This window comes from Muscardinus avellanarius, assembly GCF_963383645.1.
Source record: "Muscardinus avellanarius genome assembly, chromosome: 21".
NCBI lineage: Eukaryota > Metazoa > Chordata > Mammalia > Rodentia > Gliridae > Muscardinus > Muscardinus avellanarius.
This window is the reverse complement of record NC_137807.1, coordinates 5,695,840-5,710,196: the sequence shown is the minus strand read 5'-3', so window position 1 is coordinate 5,710,196 and position 14,357 is coordinate 5,695,840. Positions and strand designations below refer to the sequence as shown.

At 62.2% G+C, this 14,357-nt stretch overlaps 1 protein-coding gene across 2 annotated transcripts; it reads right to left on the bottom strand.

Annotated features, from left to right (window-relative positions):
- Positions 1-2,567: 2,567 nt before the first annotated feature.
- PIWIL1 (piwi like RNA-mediated gene silencing 1) lies at positions 2,568-13,307 on the bottom strand (the record flags this gene model as incomplete). 2 transcript variants are annotated; one of them, XM_080717718.1, is made up of 20 exons in its annotated part: positions 2,568-2,684; positions 2,757-2,904; positions 4,245-4,370; positions 4,820-4,973; positions 5,345-5,415; positions 6,044-6,147; positions 6,241-6,441; positions 6,788-6,860; positions 7,129-7,316; positions 7,416-7,530; positions 7,661-7,778; positions 7,852-7,978; positions 8,670-8,781; positions 9,111-9,308; positions 9,673-9,753; positions 10,875-10,996; positions 11,207-11,421; positions 12,135-12,260; positions 12,864-12,996; positions 13,233-13,307. In XM_080717718.1, the coding sequence occupies 20 exons, from the start codon at positions 13,305-13,307 to the stop codon at positions 2,568-2,570; spliced, it is 2,604 nt and encodes an 867-aa protein (XP_080573844.1). The 2 variants fall into 2 exon arrangements, with proteins under 2 accessions (XP_080573844.1, XP_080573845.1); XM_080717719.1 differs by having other exon boundaries at positions 12,864-12,975.
- Positions 13,308-14,357: the final 1,050 nt, after the last annotated feature.

Here is a 14,357-nt window from a genome sequence, read left to right as displayed (position 1 = left end):
TGTTCCTGGGCTCCATCCCCAGGACTTGATAAGGAGGGCAGGTCCTGAGTTCGGGACACAAGGCGCTCTGCCGTGAAATCTGAGGACGTGCGCCTGCCGCTCCGAGTGAGGTGCTCCCGTGCGTCTTCTGGGGCACGGGCAGCCGCGTCATGTGTGCGTGCCCTCCTCTATGAGGCGAGAGACACAAGGGGCTGTGGTATCTCACAAGTAATTGTAAAAAAAGGAAAATGAAAACCAGACATTTGATAAACCACAGATGCATAGAAAAGAATGCTGTCAAACTAAAAACCTGCGTGGGGGTCTCGAGATGCTGTTGCTGGTATTTTTTTTTTTTGGTGGTACTGGGGTTCCTGGAAGCCCTTCTACCTCCGGGCTACACTCCCAGACCTATTTTTTATACTTTTTTATTTGGAAACAGGGTCTCATAAGCCAGCGCGCACGGCTGGCTTCGAACCTGCGCGATCCTCCTGTCTCTGCCTCCCAAGCGCGGGGATTACAAGCGTGCGCCACCACGCCCGGCTGCTGGTATCTTATGGTGGCGTTTCAGCAGCACACACTTCGGCAATGTGAAATACACGGTGCACAGACTCCCTCAGTCCCCCAGCTCAAGGCCTCAGCTGCCCGCCAGAGGAGCTGCCAGACTGGAGGCGCGCTGGCGGCGGGCAGCCACGTTAGGGAGTGATTCTTTCCCAACACCCAGCCAGCCGGCGATGGGCAATGGATGTTCACTGCCGGTGGGAAAGAAAAACCAATAGTCCTTTGAAAGCAAGCCCAGCAGTGAGCACAGTGTAGAAAGAGGCGTGCATCAGAAGAAAATGAGAGCTGCCTTTCTGCCGGCTTACCCCAGGGGCAGAAGAGGAAAAGAAAATACAGTGTCACAGGACTAGCCGGGCGTGGTGGCGCACGCTCGTCATCCCAGCATTCGGGAGGCTGAGACAGGAGGATTGCGGTTTGAGGACAGCCTCAGGCACTTAGTGAGGCCCTCTGCAACTCAGCGAGACCCTGTTTCAAAATAATGGATAAAAAATAGGGCGGGGGGTGTGGCTGGGAGGTGGACTGCCCCTGGGTTCCATCCCTATACCAAAACAGAACAGCGTGTATGGATCTGGAGAGCGTCCTCCAGTGTTTCCAATGTGAGTAACCAAAGCGCCCTCAGAACCCCTCGCCAACTCATCAAGACACGCAGTCTCGGTCCTCCCGCATCGGCACCTTTGCCTCGCCCAGTTTCAGGCACTTGTAGTCTGAAAATATTACGCCGAACTTCTAGAACACAGGGCCCCGCAGCCCGCCTCTGCCATGTGCGTCCCGCCGCGCTGGCCTCTCGGCGCCTGACTTTGCTTGTAACGCCGCGGCCAGCAGCGCAGGGAGCGGCCCGCACAGCCTCGCGCCACCCCTGCCACCGCCTTCTGCCCGAGTGGGGCCAGCACCCGCCACGTGGCCCGCTCGCCCGGCAGAGGCCCACCCGCCCTGCCGTCCCGTCCGTCCCGTCCAGTGCGCCGCGCCTTCGGGAGCCGAGGCGGACGGGGCAAGGAAGCCCCCGGAGCGGCTTTAGGCACAGAGGAGACAGCCCGCAGGAGCCGCTCAGGGCCCGCCGCGCCCGGCCTCACGACCTCCAGGCCAACCTCGGCGTGCCAACGTGTGCCGAGAACTGCACACACGTATGTGCAAAGCACGCGCCCTGCACGCGCAGCAGCTGGCGGCCCAGCAAATCCAACAGCAGAGACGCGTGTTTTCAGAAACGAGAACTGTAGTCTACCACTCGAGTAAGAAGACAGTCACTTTAATTTTATCTCATAACAAATACAATGTCCTGGCTGCGTAATGAAATAAATAGGAACAATACAGAACTTCAGGATCGGCCACTTTTGTTAGTCTTAAAATATTTCCTCAGAAGGAAATTTAAAACTTCTCAACTGTTTTTCCACCCCATAATACCTAACTCCAAAAAGAAAAAACAACACACATGTAGGTCATTTAATGGTAGAGTTTATCTTTAAAATGAGATATTAGACACCCAAATAAAAGCTCCTGTGCTTACTGTGAGTACCCTGCGTTATGGCTTTTTTCTCCCTTAAATCCAAATATTTCAAAAATAAAGCTAATACAGTTCACAAGCAGGACGCGGTCCCTTCTGAGCGTCGTGAGCGCGGACCCTCGGATGAAGGCCCATCTACTTGTTTTTCAAATCAAATAATCCCAATATACTTATAAAAAAAGATAAAACATAGCTGGGCGTGGTGGGGCACGCTTGTAATCCCCGCGCTTGGGAGGCTGAGACAGAAGGATCGCGCAGGTTTGAAGCCAGCGTGCTGGCTTAAGAGACCCTGTTTCCAAATAAAAATATAAAATAGGTCTGGGAGTGTAGCCCGGAGGTAGAAGGGCTTCCAGGAACCCCAGTACCACAAAAAAAAGATAAAATATAAAATCCTAATTTTTACTTACACAATAAAGAAACCAGTTAAATAGCAACATTAGAAATAAAACTCTAGAATACTAATTTTCTTGTCAAGTGTCATCTACAAAGATACCAGTTAAAAAAAGAAGTGTAAAAGCCCGGGGCGGCGTGGTCAGAGGTAGTACAGGCGGTTGGACAGGGACAGGTTGGGCTCTCTGTGGATGCTCTGGCCCACCAGGAAGGCCAGCTTGTGCGCGTACTGGCAGGGCGCGGGGACGCGGATGACGCCCTGCGGGGAGAAGGCGGCGGTCACGGAAAGCCGGGCGCGGGCGCGGGCACGGGGGCGCGCGGGGGGACTCACCGGCCAGTTGTAGTAGATGTGGCAGAGCTTGTAGGTCAGCCGCTGGATGTGGTCGGGCTTGAGGCCGCTGCTGTCGTAGATGACGTTGTAGTGCGTCGGGGACACGCTGCCGCTCCTCACGGCCTGGCTCACGATGAAGAAGTCGTACCTGCAGGGCCGGCCGGTTGCTCTCCAAGGCCAGGCCGGCGGGCCCGTCCACCTTCAAACACCTCCCTTGTGGACCAGTGCACGCACGGCCTCTGCCCCGGGGCTTCCAGCCCCCACGTGGGGGCTCCTGGGACCACCCTCACGGGAAGCTCTGCTGGGACCGGAGGCTGCTGTCCACCGCGCACCGCGGACACCGGGCAGCACCCCAGATGCGGCCCGCCTCAGCCTTCCCTCCTGCTGCTCCCACAGTACCTGGTACCTGATCGGAACCACACAGGACTCAGCAAAGCTCAGAGCTTCGGAGGGAAGGAAGGAGTGAAAGCAGGACTCACGGGAGGGAGGGCGGGCCCAGGCAGAAGCGGAAACCAGGCCACATGGCCACACGGATTCACACGAGGGAAACTGAGCCACGACCGTGCGGGGATTTGCAGCAAAGAAACCGAGTCACGACCATGTGCGGATTCGGACCAGGGAAACTAAGTCACAACCACTCGGGAGATCACACCGGAGAGACCAAGTCACACCATGCGTGGATTTGCACTAGAAACCAGGTCACACGACCACTCGGAGATTTGCACCAGAGAAACCATGTCACACATGGGGATTTGCACCAGGGAGACCTAGTCACGCGACCACGCTGGGATTCACCCCAGAGATTTCACTCCTGGCCACCAATAAGCATCAGGCCAAGACTGTGCTTTGACCTGAGAGAGAAGGGGCAGCCTCTGCGGCTCGGCCCGCGCTTCCAGACTAAAGATCACAACTGACCAGAGTGTCGTTCTGGGGAGAAGGGAGTCAGGAATGCTGAATGACTTGCCCAGAGGACAGTGAAATCCAAACCAGGCTTGAGCAGCTACCTTCCTGGGCCTGGTACTCGTGGAGGCGCTCCCCCAGCTCCCCCCAGGTGGGCCACTGGGTGGTGAAGCTTAGCGGGCTCCACCACCAGCCTCCCCAGGAGCCCGCAGAGGGGAGCCCGACGGCCACCGGGCGGGCGCTCTGCGTCGTCGTCATCCTGTTCACCCCGCAGAGCGGCCTGCAGAACTGGCTCAGAGCCTTCCGCTGCCTGCGCCCACCACAGAGCCACAGTGGCGTCCCTGCCGGCTCTCCCTCGCCCGCACTCCGCACTCAGCAGTGCGGGGAGCTTCCTGACCTTTGGGAACTACAAGCGTTACCACCTGGAGGTTTGGTAGAAGACAACCCGGATGAGTGTTTAAATAGGACCCCACCCACGGAAGTGGCCCCGGCCTTTGTGTTTATGCTGCGGAAGGCAGAGCCCTCTTGGGGCACTGGTGGGACCTGAAGACCACGCGGAGGACAGACGGGGCGCTGAGCCGGACTCACCACTCGGGCCTGGTGACCTCCACGTCGATGACTGTGCCCGGGAGCGGGTTCTGCAGTTTTCCTCCAGACTGAGCGAAGAACCTGGCGTTCACGCGCTTCTTAACCACGATCACGGTCAGCCTGGGGCTGGGGCCGGAGGGAGGCAGCGCTGGACGACAGGCTGTGGCCGGCCGTTCACAGGAGGGGCAAGCCCCAGCCTCCAGAGCCCCACCTGCGGCGTGCGTGTGTGTGCGTGTGTATGTGCACGTGTAATCCCACAAGGGCCCCTCCCCAGATGCACCTCCCCACCACACCATGGCCCTCTGCTGCCCCTCAAGACGTCGCTACACAAGACCGTTCTTGCCGCAGGTCGGTCCCAGCTGCCCGGTTGTGGCCTGCTCGCCCTCTCGCCCTGAGCAGGCAGCCTCCAGCCAGGCCTGGCCCGGCGCACACACAGAGCCCTCAGCAGACAGCGCGTGCACCCCGGGCCGCAGAGAGGAAGGCCCGCTGGCTCCCTTGCTCAGGTGGCCGCCCCTCCGCCTCCCGCTCCTCCTCCTGGCCCCCCATCAGTGCGCGATCCCGAGGGGCGCGCTCACTTGTAGCCTCTGCCAATCGACTTGAGGCAGTCCAGGAACTGCGGGACCTCGTAGTTGACCAGGGTCTTCAGCTGGCCGTCGCCCACGCCGTCCCGGTACACGATGACCCGGCTGGGCATGTACTCGTTACAGCTGTTCCAGGCCCGCAGAGCCGCTGCGACAGCCACCAAGTGTCAGGGACAGGTCCTCGGGTCCTCTCGCAGAGACACGGGCGCTCCCCAGCAGGACGGCTCACTGAGGACCTTCTGCCTCCTCCCTGCCTCTCTCCCTCCCTGCGGTATTGGGACTGAACCCAGGGGCACTCTGCCCTTGAGCTATGCCCCCAGCCCTGTTCTATTCTTTTTCCTCATTTTGAAACGGGGTCTAAGTTGCAGAGGGCCTCCATAAGTAGCTGAGGCTGGTTTTCAAACTGTGATCCTCCCGTCTCAGCCTCCCAAGTACTGGGATTATAGACGCGCCACCACGCCCGGCCCAGCCGAGGGGCGTCTCTTAAGGGCCCTATGGTCCCCGGGTGCACAGGCCTACCTTGCAAGCACACCTTGAGCCCATCCACCAGCTCCTGCCCTCGGTCTTGAAAGACACAGCGCGAGAACCAGCTGTGGAGGAGGGAGACTGGTGACCGGTGAGCACGGACGGCCACGCCTCGCCCTCGGCACCTCGGGGGTGCCCAGCCGGGCCACCTCGTGACTTTAAGGATAGCCCTAAGACCGCCACACACTTAAAACCTTCAGTTTTAAGCAAAAGTGGTAAGAGACTGTGAATCCCTTGTGAAAACACAAGTCTCATATCCTTTAGTTACAAATGAACAATTCCGTCTTCCAGGGAGAAAATACAACTCGAGACTGACCCCCAGGCTCGCGCGCCGTCTGCTGAGAAAGCCCCTGGGGATGAGGTCGGAGCGCACGTGGCCGTGCTGACGAGCGCACCACCAGCCCGCCTCCCGCTCCCGGCGATTCTCTCAACCCAAGAGCGCTGGGAAGCAGTTCACGACGGCACACTGAGGCTGACGGGTGGACGGGCGTTTCTATACCCAACACCTCAGGCCACAGGGCAGCAGCCAGCAGCTGCCAAAGACAAATGTGGCGGTAGAGGTGCCACAGACACGACGCATGCCGCGTCCCGGCGTCCGCAGGAGACAGCACACGTCCCCGGGATGTGGGGCTGCGGGGAGGACCGGCGCAGCCAGGGCAGGCGTGAGGTCCCACTGCCCGTGCGCCGGCTCACCGGGTCATGCCTTCATTGATGCTGGCGACGAATCCCGCGATCGACCTGCGCCCCGCCGTGGTGTCGTGGTAGCAGTCGATGCCGACTATCATCGCCAGCTTCAGCTTTGGTAAACACACGGTTCTAGACTAAGTACCAGCAGCACTTCCAGAGCCAGCCCGGCCCATCTCGCCACCCGTCCCCACGGCGTGACTCACGGGCATGTCCACCCTCCAGAGCTCGCCGCCCATCTTGCAGTTCATCTGCAGGGCGATCTTGGTGGCGATGGCCATGACCGTCTGCTGCCTGCCCAGCGTGCGGGCCACCACGCACTGGCTGGGGGTGGGGCAGTCCGTGCACAGGTACTTCTTGATGGCGTCGTACTTGTCCTTCCGGCTGCTCGACAGCAGGCAGACCACCTGCAGCCAGCGCGGCGCCTCGCGGTGAGAGCCACGATGGAGGCTGCGCGCCCCACCCGCCACTGCTGGCTGCTGGCCTCGGGTCCCCAGGGCTGCCGGCTCAGCACGGCCCGACCTCCCGGCTTCTACCAGCTACACAGCTGCCTGCACTAACAACTAAGATCTCGTTTACTTTTCTGCCCCATGCTCTAATTTTTAGAATTGAAGTCTTCGAGTCAGAATGAACTTGACCGTATCTCTCCACCCTCCTGGCCTCTCGCAGGGCACAGCTGCGCCAACTGCGACGAGCCCCCAAGGCTGAAGCGTGCGTCTGCGGCTGTCCAGGGATGGAGCGCCAGGCACTTACTATCTGGGTGTCGGACGTGACCTTCTGCTGCAGGACTCGCAGGTAGGACTCGGTTCTGTCGTCCACCTCCATCCTGCAGGGGAGAAGCCAGCTGACACTCAGACAGGGACTCGAGCGCCGCGCACAAGACGGTCCCTGCAGGCATGTCCCACGCAGCCGCGTGGAGCCCACGACACCAGGCGCAGCGTCCACGCGGAGGCCGCGGTAGCAGCACCCAAGCTCCGAGTGTTCCTGGCCCTTGCTCCGGTCAGTGCTAACATCTCTGTGTGCGTTACGGGGGCCAGCGCGGCCCTCAGGCCCAGCCCCCGGGACCCGCCGAGGCAGGAGCAGCCGGCACGCACATTACGGCCTTCCTCATCTGGATGCCCATGGCTGGCGTCACTTTGAACAGGTTCTGGATCAGCGAGTTCGCTGCCTCGTAGTTCCTCCGCGTGTAGATCAGCAGCCAGTTGTCCAGCGGCTTCACGCTGATCAGTGGGGCGCCGCGGGTCTCTTTTGACCAGTCTGCGAACTGCGGGTTGTAGTCAAACTAGAAGGAAGCGGAGACCCCGTGAGTCCCACGTGCCCGCCCGTGGCGGGGCCTTCAGGACCAGCACCCCGGCCGGGCACGCACACACGCACGCCTTACTGTTTTTCCGCCTTGGTGAATCTTCTCTGCCTGCAGGATCCTTCCTGAGAAGGACAGCAGGTTGGAGTCGAAGCTCAGGCCCCAGTCCCGGAGCTCCCTCTGCACGTTGTCATCCCTGCGGGTTCAGCAGAGCGGTCTGTCCTCTCCCGGCCCCTCGCGGCAGCCTAGGCGGGCTCTACGCCCACAGCCCTTCCCACGCAGGCAGGCGGGGGGGGGGGGGCGGCGCGGGGCAGCCCAGGACCTACTTGTGGATATAGTCGATGAGCCGGCCCACCTCCCGCTGCCTCTGCTCGGGGGTCAGCCGCGTGTGCACCGCCAGGTCCTTCATCACGCTGAAGTCGCTGCGCATCTTGTCCGTGAGGCCTGCGCGAGCGAGTTGGTGGCGGTGGGGGAGGGCGGGGGTCGGGGGCGGGGCGGGCCGGGCGCGGGTGCCTACCTGTGAGGTAGCAGAGCTCAGGGATGAGCATGGCGGGGCCGGGCATGGTGCCCCCCGGGCCGCGCCGCCTCTTGGGCTGGCTGACCAGCACCGGCTGCTTCAGGTCTGTGATCTCCTGGCTGTACTGCTGCTCGGGAGGAAGGGGCCGCCGTCACACGCAGGTAGCAGGTGGCGGAGAGGCATGGGGCCATTATCTTTTTTTGGGGTGGGGTGGAGAATATAGGTTGGCCCCAGAGACATTCTACCTCTGAGATAAGCCTCCAGCCCTTTTATTTGAAACAGGGAGGGAGGGTCCGTTACGGAGCTGGGCCGGCCGCTGCCTGCCATCCTATCTGAGCCTGCCGGGCACTGCGTCACAGGCGCAGCACCACGCCTCGCTGCTGCTTGGTATTTTCCAAATCGAGAGCTGAGGCCCACCGCAGGGCTGGGATCAACGAGGGGCCTGTGTGGTCCGCTGCCCCCCACTGGGCAGGGCCAGCCCGCGGGCTCAGGCCGGTGCCCACCACCCCAGGGGTGGAGCACAGTGGCGGGAGGGCAGTGGCAGCGGCAGCAGGGTGACCCCGCCTGAGGCTGGTCTGCCGCCCGTGCTGGCCTGAGCGAGCCCATCACCCTGGGCGGGCAGGGGAGCGTGGTGGAAGGACTGCCCCGCAGCCGCTGGTCGGACGCCCGTGCTACGCGCACACACGAGCTCCCTGACCCCAGCGGCCATGCAGGCGCACCCCGCTCGGAACGCAAAGTCACGTCCAACTCAGCGTCGGAGCCGAGTCTCGAGACTGCCTAGCAGTGGGCTCCTCCCCACGCGGGCGGCGGCCACGCACCTTGCGGTAGTACTCCAGGAAGCTGACCTCCGAGCCGTCCGCCTTCTTGAAGGTGCTCTTGGGGTTCTGGTCCCAGTCGATGTCGTCCACCCGGTACGTCTTGTTGTTGTACCTGGGGGGGGGGGCGAGGCAGGGCCCTCGGGGTGGGACGCAGGGCTTTGGGACTGCCACTGGACAGCACGCTCCCCTAACGTTTCCACCTCGTGGGAAGGGCGAGAGTGGAGGGCCATGGGACGCCGCGCCAGCAAGGACACCGGGAAGACAGCGGTGGCCAGAGCCACGGCCCTGTGCTTCTCGGCGGGCTGTGTCCCCACGAGGTTGGCCGCAGGGAGGGCCAAGGCCCCTCCCACCTCCCCGCTCTGCTTCACACTCTACTTTCTTAGTGAGGAGACTAGAAAGCCGCCCGCCAAGGCCGGCCGGAGCGCGTCAGTGCGGTCTCACTTGGTGAGGACGATCAGGCCTATCAGCTCCTTGGAGACCTGCTCCTGGAACTTGTGCTCCTCCGTCTGGTGGTAGAGGTTGAACATGAAGTCCAGCACGGTCTCGCTGCGCAGGACCTTGTGGCTGACGTCGGTGCACAGCATAATGTTGTTCTCATACTGGAGGATGGAGGTGGTGAAGCCGGGCCAGATCACCAACCTGGGGGGACACCGGCACCGGGCCTGCCGCGGGTGCACAACTGCGCGGCTCCAGCGCAGGCGGCCTCCGCCAGCGTCAGTGTCGGGGCAGCGCCAAGCGAGCACATTCACTGGACCAGGACACTGCCTGTCTAGCTGAGGTCCCGTCGCAAGCCACGCGACCTCACACCGAGCACCACGGCCGGCTGGACGGCTGTCTGCATCTCCCGTGACGCGTGCCGCGGGCTGCTGCTCTTTAGTCCTACCCCGGGCACTGCGGGAGGACTGCTTGTCACCGGAGCCCGGCTCCCGCCAGTGGGTCCTCCCTCGAGCGCCGCATCTCGCCCGCGCAGGCCCGGGAGCCACAGGCCCCCGCCCACACCCACCTGTGATTCGGGATGTCAATCGGGTCGCTCGGATTATAATAATTCCGTCCGATTTGTTGCAAGTTCATGATTTTCAGAAGCCTAGAAGTGGAAGTCAGAGCGGTCAGACACAGGAGCATCGGGAGGCGTCAAGCAGGGTGGCCGGCTGCCCTGGGGCTGGGCGTGCGCACAGCGTGAGTCAGCGCGGCGTTCACACACATCAAGGGTGGAAGCTCTCAGGATACAGGGGCTACGTGAGTCCCATCTGCACGCCATCAGCCAAGTTCCACTGGAACCCGGCCGCGAGGGCCCCTCGCCTCTGCCGGTGCGCAGGCAGCCCCGGACCGCACGGCCTGTGGGCCAAGTGAAGCTTCCCCGCGGCCCTTCAGAGCCTGCCCCGGCATCTGGGAAGAAACCTACCAACTGTGCTAAGTCACAACCTTACCTGTGAGCAAGTCAAAGGTGAAGGACAGCTTCAGGGATCATAATGCAAATGTAGCCGCTCCTGCTGGGGAGGGCGGGGAGGGGCCCGGAATCTGCAGGATGCGCCTTCTAACATGCACTTCCAGGACCGCACGCGTGTTGGAAGCCAGGGAGCGCCCGCTGCCCCTTGCCGCCCGTGACAGGCCTGCCCGGCACCGCCAATGGCAAGAAGCCGTTACTAGCACGGGCAGGACCCAAGGACCAAGGCAACAGCGCTGGCAAGCTCAGGGCAGGAGCAACTAAGCACACGGTCAGATGTGGGACGCGACGCCCCGGCTTTCAATCCCATTTCTACAGAATTGGCGGAGGCACATTAAATTTGGTTGGAAATCACAAACTAGAGCTTGTATATCCTTGCTATGTGTTTCCACATGCATAAAAACATGTTCTAACATTCATCATTCGCCTTTCGCTTTTCTTGAAAAATCAAACTCAAACATATATACGTATACGTGTTTTTGCAGTACTGGGGACGGAACCCAGGGGCATTCTACCTCTGAGCTACGCCCCGGCCCTATTTTGTCTTCTTTCTGGAATAGGGTCTGAGCTGCAAGGGGCCTAAGTAGCTGAGGCTGCCCTGGAACCAGGATGCTGCCTCAGTCTCCTGATTGCTGGGATCACAAGCGTGCGCTGCCACGCCCAGCTGAAACACGTTTTTTAGAACTGCTACAGCAGCACAGCCGGGGTTCAGTTAGGCGTCCTCAGGCCACATCCAACGTGGATGGCGGCCCGCCACGCACCTGCGGAAGATGATGTTGTAGAACTGCAGGCAGGTGGGCGAGGTGGGCGGGAGCTCGTTGGTCAGTGTGATGGTGATGCGCACGTGCTCCCCGTTCCGCGTCTGGCTGAACACCTCGGTGACCTGAGCGGGGCGGGCGGAGGCAGCGTTCGTTTGGCTGCAGTCGTGGGGCCGCAGGGGTCTGACGGCAGAGCGCTGGGCCACTTGTGGACCGGGAGGCCGGGGACGAACACCTCCAGGGCCCTCAGCAACCCCACCGACCGAGGTGCCTGGGTGAAACTGTCAGGGGAGGGAAGGAGGCGGGGAGGGGGCCGCTCTCCCAGCTCACGTCACCTTGTGCTGCAGCCGCTTAGGTAAGAACAGGATGGTGCCGTCAAAGGCGTGGCACCGCCCGATGAGGTCCTCGTGCTGGAAGAGGAGGGCCGAGCGCAGTCTGCGGGCCTCCATCAGCGGGTTGTAGTCGATGTGGTACTGGTACAGCGCCCACTGGGGGCGCGAGGTCAGTCGGAAGTGGTTGGTGCTCAGCCGCACGATGATGCCGGAGGAGCCTGCCGCGGCAGCCTGGTCACTGCCGTCACCACATCCAGCGAGCCGCCTGCCAGAGCCCTTCCCTGGCCCCCGCCGGCCAGCTGAGCCCAGGCTGCAGGGCAGCTCCTGGACCGTCCTTATGGCACAGGGCTTGCTATGCCCCACCCGGCTGAGCACCCCTCAGTTACTGCGCGCCACCTGACCGAGCACCCCTCAGTTACTGCGCGCCACCTGACCGAGCACCCCTCAGCTACTGCGCCCCACCTGACAGAGCACCCCTCAGTTACTGCATCCCACCTGACAGAGCACCCCTCAGTTACTGTGCCCCACCTGACCAAGCACCCCTCAATTACTGCGCGCCACCTGACCGAGCACCCCTCAGTTACTGCGCGCCACCTGACCGAGCACCCCTCAGTTACTGCGCCCCACCTGACCGAGCACCCCTCAGTTACTGCGCGCCACCTGACCGAGCACCCCTCAGTTACTGCGCGCCACCTGACCGAGCACCCCTCAGTTACTGCGCGCCACCTGACCGAGCACCCCTCAGTTACTGTGCCCCACCTGACTGAGCACCCCTTCACAACCTGGGTGCACACCTCCGCTGCTTTGTCGAGCCCAGGAGGGCGGGGAGAGGCCGGACAGCCACAGCCCCCATGCAAACCTGCCCCCACGGCACCCCACACACAGGTGAGGGCGCCTGGGCTCGCTGCCCCGGCCACGGCGACTCGCCCACCTGTCTTCGACTCTTTGACGTGGTCAAGGTTCTGTCTCGTGTTCACCCCCAGATCGTGGAAGTCCCTGCGCCGCCCTCCCCGTTCCGCCAAGGTCAGCTCCTGAAACCCGGCAGATATCTGGCGCTCTTGAAAAGATCAGAGAGAGAGGATCACAGGCCGGGCAGCGATGGCAGGGGTCACACAGGACAGTGTGTCTCTGCCGCCAGGGGCTGCGGGCACTGGGGCCGTGCAGGGGCCCCGGAGAGCAGCGGGCCTCAGTGCTGTGCCCTTCCCAAAGAGACCAGGGCTCTGCAGGCCAGCACTTGTAGACAAGCCCCTCTCCACCACAGGCCCCGGCATCAGCATCCCTGCCATCTGTCCTGCTGCAGGTGTGTTCAGAGGGTTTGGTCTGCTGAGCACATCCGCCTGCCCCACGGCTGGGCTGGCCCTGGGAGACAGACGGGCATGCCCGCTGAGTCCATCAACGCTCCACGTGGGTGACAGCTCTGAGCCAAGCTGCCAAAGCCGGCCCCACGGTTGGTGAAATCGCTGTTCTAATGGTGGTTTATTTACACGTGACAGGCAAGTGCACGCTCCACCCGAAACCACCACGCCGCACTTGCTGTTGCGGGACCAGCAGGTCCACCCTCCCTTCCCGTTTCAGGAGAAAAGAAAGCCCCCACCCACCCACCCGCAGGTCGCAGGTCGCAGGCCCCACCCCGGAGCCTGGGCACCCCAGGCCTTCCCACCTGATGGCTTGGCCGCAGTCCCCACCGCTCCTCTCTGCCGTCCGCGGCCGATCAGCTCCCCCTCGGCCGGGGGCTGCTGTGGTCTCTGCTGAGTGAGCCCCTGCTGCTGGCTCTGGTTGGGCACAAATGAAGACTGAGCTTCTCCGTGCCAGGAGTTGGGTACTGGGCACCGGAGAGGGCGCCCCGACACCTATCTAACTCTGTAAGCGAGTGCCTTATGTTTAAAAGGAAGCCTGAGCCTGGGTCACCACACAGCGCCAGGCGGCGGCCTCTGTCCTCCTCCCTCCTATCTCCTCCCAGGACAGGTGTCTTCCAGTTTGTCAGCCTGGGTCTAGGGCGCTCAGGGTCAGACCGCGAGCCGGTGCTCACCGAGGCCCCCACGTGCTGCGCCATCTCCTGTCCACGGGCCCTGCCACGGGCACGCGCGCGGGCCCGTCCCGTCATCTTCTCCCAGGAGCCAGCACTGTGAAGACAAGGCCGGCTCTGCTCAGTGTCCAGACGTGAGCTGAGCTCGAGGTTCTGGGCGCCCTCGCTCCGACATGCGTCCCCTTTCTTGACACACCATTTGAAAGGCAATGTCTGTTTTGCCATCCTAGAGACCTGGCACCTACTGCGGCCTGTCCACCGTGCCCGCTGGCAGGGATAAAGTGAAAGCATATTTGAATAGGTCTGGCCTGCAGTGGGGGCAGCTGAGGCCCTCCTCCCCGTCCAGAATGACGATCCGCTCCTGAGGGGCATCGCCAGGGAGGTTCACCTCTAAACCTGCGCCCACGACTCGTCCCTCACACTGGCCTGGGTGAGCACAGGGCGGTGGGTCCACGGCCTGCTTGCCCTCCACTGAGCAGCAGGGGACGCCCGCTGAGTTCTGTGCCACGCCCAGCTCCTGCCCGGCGCAGACATACAACCTGAGCTGCCCTCTAAGCCCATCGGTGATTTCCAACCACCCTCCCCTCCAGGAGGGCTGCCTCCACGCCCTTAGCTACACCGTGCCAAGATCGTCAAGAACCCACAGCTGCCATCTCCCAGGCAACGCTTCTCAAGGGGCCCTGACCGGCAGCGGCGCTGGTCACTTGGGGTCCCCTGCCTCCAGCCCGAGGCAGAACCCCGTTTACAGCAGGCATCCCGCGGCCCAAGTGTGAGCGGTACGGCCCACCTCACCCAGCGCACGCTCACCTGGGACGCTTCAGGGGTTCAGCCGGGTCTCCTTCCGATTTCAAGTCTCTCAGCCAGACACAGACCCGTGCAGGTGTTCTCTCTCCTATGGAAAGAAAGAAGCGGGTTTCCATCCATGCCTGCCAGCTGGCGTGCGCGTTTCTGCCCAAGGGGCTCGCATCCACCTGACAGCGCTACACCGAAAGCCGGGCGTGGTGGCGCAGGCTTGTAATCCCCGCGCTTGGGAGGCGGAGACAGGAGGATCCCGAAGGTTCGAAGCCAGCTGTGCTGGCTTAAGAGACCCTGTTTCCAATTTAAAAAGTATAAAAATAGGTCTGGGAG